The following is an 11,455-nucleotide window of genomic DNA, read 5'->3' as shown; positions in this document are numbered from 1 at the left end:
CACTGCGATAATATATATGCCTACATGCTCATGTCATCCTCTCCTCTCATTCTGCCTGTTCTAGACCCTTCCTGTGCCCATGAAAGGATCACAGAGATGGGAAACTTCCCCTCTTGGTTACAGGTGAGTCAAGAATTATTTTCTTTCTCCTAAAATGCAGTCCTGTCCCTTGGGGTGAATGCATCTCCTTCAGTACTCTGGAGCCTCACAACTCAACCTGCATTTTGGAACTTCTGATAGTGGTTCAAGGACTTTTAAAAAAATTATTCTACCCCACTACTTAACAGTTTTTTTTTTTTTTCAGGATTCTCTTCTGCTTAGTGCTGTTAGTAAAAGAAGTAAAAACTAAAAGAAAATAAAAATAAGAAAGAAAAAAGAAAAAGTTAGAAAATTTTTCAATAAAAAGAAAAATATAATAGTGTCTTAGTTTCAAAAATGATGCTTTGAAATGTGGCACTGGAAAAGATTCTTGAGAGTCCCTTGGACTGCAAGAAGATCAAACCAGTCAATCCTAAAGGAAATTGCAGGGGTCCAGCCCCGGCTGATCCAGGGTATTCGAAGGAGAGATGGCATAGGCAACCTATTTATTTAAATATTTATCAAAGATATAAAGAGTAATAGGATGAGGATAGCTCAGTGAGGAAATTCAGTGGAGAAAAGCGGCTGAAATAAGGATAGCTCAGTAGGAAAATTCAGTGAAGAAAAGAGGCTGAGTAGCTTGGTTTACGCGGGAGACCAATAAAACTTCAAGACAAAAAGTTTGCACCACTTACGTAGGCCGCAGGCGTCCTTCTGTTCTCCCGAAGGAGAGGAGACACTGAGGCCTCCCTGGTCGGATCTTAGAAGCCCAGGCATAGTTAGCAAGCATGGCGGGTTCCGCGCTCCAGATGGAGACTCAGCCAGAATTTGGGAGAGAGAGCGACATGGGGAGACCAAGTTTGGGTGAACAAGGCCCACACTTTATTTTCCAAAGTAGTTTTTATACCTTAAGTTATGCATAGAGGATAATGGGGGAAGGGGTAGAGTCATGCAGCAAGCCAGGCTTTCTTCCTGCAAACTTATCATATGCAAAAGCTTAGGTGATTTACATCATCTTCTGGCCCGGAGGCCTGTTAACATTTTAAGACCTTTTCTTCAGAAAACTTATTTTTCTCTAAAGGTGATTGGTCAGGAGCCACCCTCCAAAAGCATTAGATAAAGTTGCATTCCTACAGAGCAAAGGTGTGGTGGGCTATAACAAGAAAAAGAATTAACTCAAGGGTCCCAGGTTACAAACATTAAAGCTGCTACTTACACCAATTATATTAATCAATACACTGCCAGGGACACAGCAGGTAAGGGATATGGAAACTTAGCAGCAAACATTGGCCCAACAAGTGAAAATCCCTTCACCAATACAGTTTCTAATCAATCTTTTAACTACTCAAAAGAATCTGTGTTTAGACAGTTTAGAACATCTCCTGCCTCTCACAGTTGGGAGGCTCTGAACAATCACATGTGGCCGGAAAATCTATTCAGGCAGGCTAGAGGATTTCCAAAGGAGTTTGTAGGTTAAACACTGTCACACTCAGGAATTATTAACTGGAGCTGTAAGCTAACTCTTTTTTCAGAGAGAGGTAGTGGGGGACAGCCCCCCGTAAAGTCAGAGGTGTAGGTGAAAGCACAAAGCAGAAAGTAGGCAGACTCTGGTTTTGGGGCTAGATGCTCGAGAATTTCCAGGGGGACTCCTGAAGCTCGATCCCGCCTTTGCGTATGCCGAGCCTCCTTCCTCATGACCTTTGTCATGGGCGGAGTTCCTCACGCTGGCTCCTGGCATTGATAGAATTCCAGTTGAGCTATTCCAGATCCTGAAAGATGATGCTGTGGAAAGTGCTGCACTCAATATGCAATATGCAATATGCACTCAATATGCAATATGCCGGCTCCCGGCAGGAAATCAATCCTGAACATTCATTGAAAGTGAAAGTCACTCAGTCGTGTCTGACTCTTTGCAACCCCATGGACTGTACAGTCTATGAAGTTCTCCAGGCCAGAATACTAGAGTGGGTAGCCTTTCCCTTCTCCAGGGGATCTTCCCAACCCAGGGATTGAACTCAGGTCTCCTGCATTGCAGGTGGATTCTTTACCAGCTGAGCCACAAGGGAAGCCCCATTCATTGAAGGAACTGATGCTAAAACTGAAGCTCCAATACTTTGGCTACCTGATACAAAGAACCAACTCATTGGAAAAGATTCTAATGCTGGGAAAGATTGAAGGCAGAAGGAGAAGAGGGCAACAGAGGATGAGACGGTTAGATAGCATCATCAACTCAGTGGACATGAACTTGAGAAAACTCCAGGAGATAGTGAAGGACAGGGAAGCCCGGTGCTACAGCGCATGGGTTTGCAAAGAGTTGGACACAGCTTAGCAACTGAACAACAACAGCGTCAAAAATAATAATAACTTTGAAAAATATTTTTTTTTCATTTAGGAAGTATTTCTTTGATTCTTGCAATGTGTTCAGGTCTCTATTTGACACTGAAGATAGAAGAGAATGATTGTGGAAGTTCTCAGGCTAGGAGTAGAGAGATACATTTCATCATAAATTCTTGAGATTCCTTAAGGAGTGAGCATGAATAGAGAAGCACAGATTCTGAGAACTGAGTTTTGTTTTGTTTTAGCCATGCTGTGCCACATGTGGGACCCTAGTTCCCCAACTAGGTATTGAACCCATGACCCCTGAATTGGGAGTGGGAATTCTTAAACATTAGACCGCCAAGGAAGTCCTTGAATCCTGGATTAAATGAAGAGTCCTCAGAATCTAGACTTATGAAAGTAAAATAAAGACCATGAAGTAAACAGGTCTTTCATCTCCAGTACTGTTAACCAGAACACTGTGGGATTGGTGACTGGTTGACATGAGATGTGTTGTTATTTTAGAACTCAATCACCTTTGAGGATGTGGCCATAAACTTCACCCAGAAGGAGTGGGCATTGCTGAATTCATCTCAGAGAATGCTATACAAAGATGTGATGCTGGAGAACTATAGAAACTTGGCTTCACTGGGTAAGGTTGACACAATCCCTTGATTTATTTTATTGAGTTTGAGCATGGATTTCTTGGGTGATACAGATACAGGCTTTTTAAAAATTCATTCATTCATGTATTTATGGCTGTGCTGGGTCTTCGCTGTGCATGGGCTTTTCTCTAGTTGGAGCAAGCAGGGGCTACTCTTCATTCCCCTAGAGTTGTAGGTGCAAGGGCTCAGTACTTATGGCACTTGGGCTTAGCTGTTCCAAGGTATATGGGGTCTTCCTGAACCAGGGTTGAACCTGTGTTCCCTGCATTGGCAGGTGAATTCCCAGCCACTAGACCACCAAGGAAGTCCCTGTAGGTTTTTATTTTTAAGAAAAATAGCCATATTGAGGTATAATTCATATACTATAATTCATTCATTTAAAGTGTACAAAATTAAGCTTTTTAAAGTGTTTTTTTTTTATTTTAGAGTTGTGCAACAATCACCACTGTCTAATTCCAGAACATTTTCATTAACTTGCCTACAGGGCGTTTCATTCCTTTCTGCCTTCAGTCCCTGACAACTCACCTACTTTCGTTTTCTATAGATTTCCCTATTCAGCATTTCATATTAGTGGAATCATACCATGTGTTGTCTTTTGTGACTTACTTTTTTTCACTTAGCATAATGTTCTCAGGGTTCATCCATGTTGTAGTATATGTCAGTACTTGTAGCCTATTCATTGCTGAATAATATTCTCTTGCATAGATTTACCATATTTTGTTTATCCATCAGTTGATGGACATTTGGATTTTTAACACTTGTTATTACAAATTATGGGCTTCCCAGGTGGCTCAGTAGTAAAGAATCCTCCTGTTAGTGCAGGAGACGCAAGAGATGTGGGTTCAATCCCTGAGTCCAGAAGATCCTTTGGAGAAGGAAAAGCAAACTACTCCAGTATTCTTACCTGAAGAATTCCACGGACAGAGGAGCCTGATGGGCTACAGTCTCAGTCAGACACGACTTAACAACAAAACAACAACCACATTACAAATAATGCTGTTACAAACATTCATATACAGGTTTTTGTGTGGACAGATGTTGTCATTTATCTTGGGTATATGCCCAAGAGTAAAATTGCTGGGTTATTTGATAACCTCATACTTTACATTTTTAGACACTGCCAAACTGTTTTCCAAACTGGCTTTGTCATTTTACATTCTCTGCAGTAATATATGTTGATTCCAAATTCTCCGTATTTTCTTACCGACACTTATTTCCTGGTTTTTTATTATAGTCATCCTAGTAGTTGTGAAATGGAATTTCATTGTGCTTTAGATTTGTATTTCCCCAATGATTAAAATGCTGAGCCCACATCCTCTGCATTGGAAGGTGGATTATTAACCACTGGACCACCAGGGAAATCCCAACTTTCCTAATGCTTTGCTTGATCTCCTAACACTAGGTTATGGTGAAGAAAAATACAGCATTTGTTGCAGGGTGCCAAACAAGAGAGTGGGAGAAAAGCCTCAGATCCACTCCAAATTGGTCTTTGAATTAGGTTTGTTTTTTTTTTTTAAGAGAAATAAAAAAGAGAATGGGATTAATTAATCATTATCTTGTGACATTCCTCTGACTTTTCTTAATCATAGTTTTGGGAGTCAGGATGTCTCTGGTTTAAGATTCTGTGGCCAGGTGGTCCATGACTTCAGGATCAGTTAGCTCATCTTGCTCTGGAGGAAAGAAACCTGAGTTTGTACACTAATGATGATATCCATAATAGCAGTTTTAGTACATTAATGATGCTACTAAAAATGGCAGTTTTAGTCATCTGACTGATTACTGTTCAGTTAGCATAGGATTGAGGTCAGAGGGGATAAAAGAACAGGAATAAAGTTTTGGATAGCATGATTAATCATAAACTTGGTAAAGGAACTCAGTTTTAAGGAAATTTGGTTTCATTGCTGGCTTTTATTGTTTTCTTGTTGGTGCTTATTTGTTTAGTGACTTTACTAGATGAATTCCACAGATTCTGTATTCCCTGCAGTGTGCAGCCACAGTTTTCTTTTTTTTTTTTTTTTAAGTACTTAATTTTTAAAAGCCTGGCTTTTGGGAAGTCACTAGCTGGTCATTATAATTTAGTAGTCCACCAATGATTGGTAAAAAGATTTTCTTAAGTGCCTTGCCTGTATCTTTTTTTTTTCATTTGTTTTGTTTTAAAAAGATGTATTAATTTATTGGCTATGGTGGGTCTTTGTTGCTATATGTGGGCTTTCTCTAGTTGTGGTGAGTGGGGCCAATTTTTGTTGTAATGGATTTCTCAGTATGGTGGCTTCTGTTGTAGAGCACAGGCTCTTGAGTGCTCCAGTTTTGGTAGTTGGAGCATGTGGACTCAGTTGATGCTTGCAGCTCGCTGGCTCAGAACCCTCAGGTTTAGTTATTCTGTGACATGTGGTATCTTCCCAAACCAGGGATTGAACCAGTGTCCCCTGCATTGCAAGGTGGATTCTTAACCACTGGACCACCAGGGAAGTCCCTTCCCTTTATCTGTTCCACGTCTTGCCAAGGGGACCTATGGGAAAAGTCACAGCTTTAAGCTTCAGGCAACTTATAAGACAGGCTTAGCTTTCTCTTCCTGCTTAGACTTGGAGAGGGTCTTAAAGTCCACCAAAGGACTTGGGGCTTAATCTTTCCTAGATATTTCCTGAGCATGTGCATAGCCTTGCTGATGCACACAGCCTTTTAGATCGTCAGGAATTTGTTGGGAGCTTTTCAAAGTTCCCTGTGACTGTCTAGTTCTTACTCTTCTTTAAAACTCCCAGCCCATCTTCCATTCTCCCCAAGTGAAATCAGAGCCTTAAGCATCTGGGAATGTTACTGCTGCTGCTGCCAAGTCACTTGAGTTGTGTCGACCTCTGTGCGACCCCATAGACGGCAGCCCACCAGGCTTCCCTATTACTAGCAGGTTGCAAGTATTTGAATAATGCCTTGAGGTTAAGGACTTTTTTTTTAGTCTGTTCATCTAGGCTCTGAGTAAATCAAATAGCCACACAACCCTAAGTATGGAGATTTTCTAAGGAGTTGCAAGTTTAGAAAACAAAAATATTGACTCTGTTCTATGGTTCTTTTAACAGAGCTCCCAAAGAGGTCAGACCACCTCTCTGTTGACTGCAGAGCTTCTGGCATTGGCCGCTATGCCACTGAGCTAGGGAGAGTGAAGGAATGAAATAATTCTTTTTTAAGTTTTATTTATTTATTTGGCTGCATTGGGTCTTAGTTGCAGCACGAGGGATCTTTTGTTGCATCTCACAGACTCTGTAGTTGCAGTGTACAGGCTTAGGTACTCTGCAGCATGTGGAATCTTAGTTCCCTTACTAGGGATCTAACTGCATATCCTATATTGCAAGGTGAATTCTTAACCACTGGACCCTCAGGGAAGTCCCTGGTGGGGCTTCTTAAAAGAGCCTTAAAATGTCAAATATCCTGTTCTCTTACCAAGGTTCAATGATTTCTCTAGACAGTTTTCCATTTGTGGAAAGTTGATCTCCCAAATGCTTTACTTTTGCTTTCTCTGTTAGAAGTTTGTCATCATTTTGTAATCTCTGTAATGTCACAATAGTCAATCTTCAGAACCTCAAAGACCAAGTTCTTGCCACAGTTTGATGATAGTTTTTGTTATACACTGCATGGCCCTCTCATATATATCATCCCCAATTATAGGACATCAACTCTGCAAACCTCTCATCACCCATCTGGAGCAGGAAGATGAAATGAAGATAGTAGAGCGAAGAATTCACCAAAATACCTGTTCATGTGAGCACAAGGCATATATGAATGTCTTGCCTACAAGATCTGTTGGGGGTGAAGGAAAAGATGCATTATGAAATGTCAATCAGGAGACTTTAAGAAATAACCCCTTTTGTTTAAGGAGAAAGCAGAGACCCTTTGGTGTGAGCTTCCTTATATAGTTTCAGTTCATTTCAGTCGCTCAGTCATGTCCGACTCTTCGCGACCCCATGAACTGCAGCACACCAGGCCTCCCTGTCCATCACCAACTCCTGGAGTTCACCCAAACTCATGTCCATCGAGTCGGTGATGCCATCCAGCCATCTCATCCTCTGTCGTCCCCTTCTCCTCCTGCCCCCAATCCCTCCCAGCATCCAAGTCTTTTCCAATGAGTCAACTCTTCGCATGAGGTGGCCAAAGTATTGGAGTTTCAGCTTTAGCATCAGTCTGTAGTTTCAGCTTTCCCTAATCTTTCACTTTTTGCCTTTCATTTCATACTTTCCAATGCTCTGAAAGATCTGTCTTGATTTTTAATATTTACATTTCGAATCATTGTCTGATTCTTCCCATTTTGCATAGGTAATAATGGCTTGTCAACAACATGGCTTTCAATCAAGACAGAATGATTCATTAGTAAATTATGTGAAATCCTAAACCATGTAAATGTCATTGGTTTCACTGTAAATAGATTTTTCTTTCATATTGTCTCCCTAAGTCTAGGATCAATATTTGAAGAGAAATCCACATGGGGCTTACTATTTTGGTCATCATCCCACAATTTTATTTAATTAATTATTTTTTATTGGTGTAATAGTTAATTTACAGTCCTGTGTTAGTTTCTGCTGTACAGCAAAGTCAGTCATAGATATATCCACTCTTAGATTCTATTTGCATATAAGTCATCAGAGAGTATTGAATAGAGTTCTCTGTTCTATACATTCCACCATTGTATTAGAAACATGAGGTTACGTTTCCCATTTGTTTCAGATTGGGATTGGGCATTACCTGTTTTTGTCAATATATGGTCACCATGTCTTTTCCAAAACTCTTCCCTACTTTGTTCAGATGAGATGATTCTCCTTAAAACCAAACGACCACAGCAAGAACAAGGTATTTTGGAGAAATATACACTCAATGGCAAGAAGGTAAGATTCACATGGAATAATTTCTTGTCCTCACCTTAGAAGTCCAGAATTCTATACGATAGAAAAGAACTAGAGCAGGGTTCTCCAATCCCTGGGCCATGGACTGCTACCAGTCTGCACAGCAGGAGGTATGTGATGGGTGACCCCATTGCTCACATTGCCACCTGAACTCTGTCCCCTGTCAGATTAGTGGCAGCATAATAAATATAATTCACTTGAATCATCCCAAAACCATCCCCACCCGCATCCATGGAAAAATTGTCTTTCACGAAAACCAGTCTCTGGTGCCAAAAAGGTTGGGGACTGCTAGATTATAGGGTAATCCAAGTGATATCACACTTATTTCACCAACAGAAAGCAGAAGCTACTGTTAAATTTTCATTTGAAGGAAACTCATAACTTAGCTCCAAAAATGGTTTCAGAGAATCACTAATGTAAATATTTGCATAATGTAATTAGATATTAAATGTTTAAGATATCATTCACCCTAAGGCGATTTTATCTTAAATCTGTTGAAGAAACTTTAGTGGGATCTATCTGGTATAGCAATCTGCTTATTCAAGCTAATAAATTCAGTCAGAAACTGTGCATATTCACTGAGAAAATATGAAACTCTCATGCTAATAAAATGCTTGTTAGACATGTCAGAATTTATGCTGGGGGAGAGTCTCAGTCATGAACATGATAAATCTCGTGATCATAATTCGTATTTTAATCATTAGGAACAAACTCTTGGAGGAAATACCATTCAGTGCAGAGAAATTGTTGAAACCTTGAGTGTGAAATCTAGCATTATTCATAATAAGAGAATTTACCCAGGCAAGAAACTCCATCGATACCCTGACTCTGCAGAAGCCCTTGGTGAATCTTCACATCTTAAGTCACATGAGAGAATTCTTCCTCAGAAAAAATCATACAACTGTGAAACAGATGAAAATTCCTTCATCAGGAGCTCTAACTTAGCCAGCCACAAGAGACAACATACAGGAGAGGGATCCTGTGAATGCAGTGACTGTGGGAAAGTCTTAAATTCAATCTCACATCTTAAGAAGCATGAGACAACTCATATTAGAGAGAAACCTTTTGAGTGTAGTCAGTGTGGTAAAGTATTACAGAGCCATGGGTCCATTAAGTTGCACATGAGAACCCACACTGGAGAAAAACCATTCAAGTGTTATCAGTGCGGGAAATCCTTCAGCTCAAGCTCTTACCTTGCGCGTCACAAGAGAATTCATACTGGAGAGAAGCCCTATGAATGCCATGACTGTGGAAAAACCTTCCGAGATAGCTCACTTCTCAGACAGCATGCAAGGACTCATTCAGGAGAAAAACCCTACAAATGTAATCAATGCAACAAAACCTTCAGTAGAAACGATAGGCTTACCACACACCAGATAACACATACTGGAGAGAAACCCTATAAGTGCAATGATTGTGGAAGAACCTTTAGTGTTCTCCTATACTTCAAACAACATAAGAGAATCCACACTGGAGAGATAGTCACTGAATGTAGCCTCTGTGGTAAAGCCCTAAAGAGTAAGGCATCTCTAAAGACACACATGAGGATACATACTGGAGAGAAACCTTACAAGTGTAATCAATGTGGGAAAGCTTTTAGGATGAGCTCCAACCTTACCACACATAAGAAAATTCATACAGGAGAGAAACCCTGTAAGTGCAATGACTGTGGGAAAGCCTTCAGGGATCGCTCATGCCTTAAAGAACATGTGAGAATTCACACTGGAGAAAAACCCTTTACATGTAATCAGTGTGGAAGAGCCTTCAGAGTGAAATCTTTCCTCATGTTACATAAGAAAATTCACATGAAAATGAAGTATGAATGTAAGGAATGTGGGAAAACCTTCCGTGGTCTCTTATCTCATGGGAGGCATATGAAAATCCATACCAGAGGCAAGAAACCTTTTAAGTGCAGTGAATGTGGAAAAGCTTTTAGCAGGCATGTTTCCCTTACAGTACACATAAGAACTCATACAGGGGAGAAACCCTATGAGTGTAATCAATGTGGAAAATCCTTCAGTGTAAAATGTAATCTCACTGTGCACAAAAGAATACATACTGGAGAAAAACTCTATAATTGCAAGATCTGTGGGCTCAGTTTCAGTAAACCCTTACCCTTTCAGCGTCACGAGAGAACTCATGCTCAATAAGTCCCTTTTGATGACATCCATGTAAAGTAGCTTTCAGGGAACTCTCAATCTTTAAGACATGCAACAGAACGCTAAGTGGAAAGAACTGGTTTTGAATAATGTGAGAAAGCCTCTGAATAATGCATATATGGGAGAAGCCTAAGTTATGCAATGATTGTGAGAATTTTTTTATTCATTCATTATCCCTTAGAGAATATGTAGTAATGCTGAAAGATAATGTTTTAATATCTTCAAGACTTGTCACTTGAGAAAAATAAAAACCTAATGTTTTAAGCCACCATGTTTTCTGTGTATTTGTTCTTTTGTTTTCCGTGCATATGTGTGTGTGGTGGTGATGGTGGTGGTGGTGGTGATGTGTGCTAGGTTACTTCAGTCATGTCCAACTCTTTGCAACCCTATGGACTCTGTGGTGGTGGTAGGGAGTTGTTGTTGTTGTTGTTTTCTCCCAGTTGCTGTAATCACTAACCAATATAGTCCACAGATGGTCAGTTTTTAAAAATAACTTTTACATATGGTAACAAAATTAAAAAACTATTTAGTATGGGGGTATAGGTTTGATAGATATTTGTGTGCATGCTTAGTCACTCAGTCATGTCCAACTCTTTGCAAACCCATGGACTGTAGTCCACCAGATTCCTCTGTCCATGATATTCTCCAGGCAAGAATACTAGAATAGTAGCCATTCTTTAGGGGATCTTCCCAACCCAGGGATCGAACCTAGGTCTCCAGGATTGCAGGTGGATTCTTTACCTGCAATCACTATTAAGAGGAAGCCCCTTAATAGATGTTTGCCTATTAGATAAAGCTCTTAAGTTGTGCTTACAAATCACCTGTGTACCTCTACATTTCTTGTCTCCTATCACGTCCTGCACGAGGTCTGTAGTGAGTCTTCCCATGAAGACTGCAGGTGGTTCAATTCTTGGAATTATGAACTTTTCACAACACATTTTGTTTATACATTTAACATATATGAGAACGAACAAATGCATGAATCTTTACAAGGTAAAATACCTCTGGGACAGGGAGGCCTGGCATCCTGGTGTGCTGCAGTCCATGGTGTCACAGAGTCAGACACAACTTAGTGACTGAACAACAGCAGAATACCTCAGTATTAACTATTGCAAGCTCTGATCAAGATAATAGAATATTAAGGGCACTACTAATAACTCTGATTCCTGCCATCGGAATGTAGGTACTGTATGGAATCATGTATTTTTAATTCTTTTTAAAAATTGAAGTACAGTTGATTTACAGTGTTGTTTTGGGTGTTCAGCAAAGTGACTCAGTAATACATATATATGTATGTTGTTGTTCAGTCACTAAGTCACATCTGACTCTGCGTGTCTGACTGTAGCCCACC

The 11,455-nt window shown here is 40.1% G+C and overlaps 1 protein-coding gene across 1 annotated transcript; it reads left to right on the top strand.

Annotated features, from left to right (window-relative positions):
• Positions 1 to 8,025: 8,025 nt before the first annotated feature.
• Positions 8,026 to 10,430, top strand: LOC132345817 (zinc finger protein OZF-like). The gene is made up of 2 exons (XM_059888864.1): positions 8,026 to 8,055; positions 8,650 to 10,430. Exons 1-2 carry the CDS (start codon positions 8,026 to 8,028, stop codon positions 10,093 to 10,095), a joined length of 1,476 nt encoding a protein of 491 aa, XP_059744847.1. The 3' UTR covers positions 10,096 to 10,430.
• The last annotated feature ends 1,025 nt before the right edge of the window (positions 10,431 to 11,455 follow it).

This window comes from Bos taurus, chromosome 7 (genome assembly GCF_002263795.3).
Source record: "Bos taurus isolate L1 Dominette 01449 registration number 42190680 breed Hereford chromosome 7, ARS-UCD2.0, whole genome shotgun sequence".
Lineage (NCBI taxonomy): Eukaryota > Metazoa > Chordata > Mammalia > Artiodactyla > Bovidae > Bos > Bos taurus.
The sequence above is the reverse complement of the archived record's forward strand: the minus strand, read 5'-3'. Positions and strand labels throughout refer to the sequence as shown.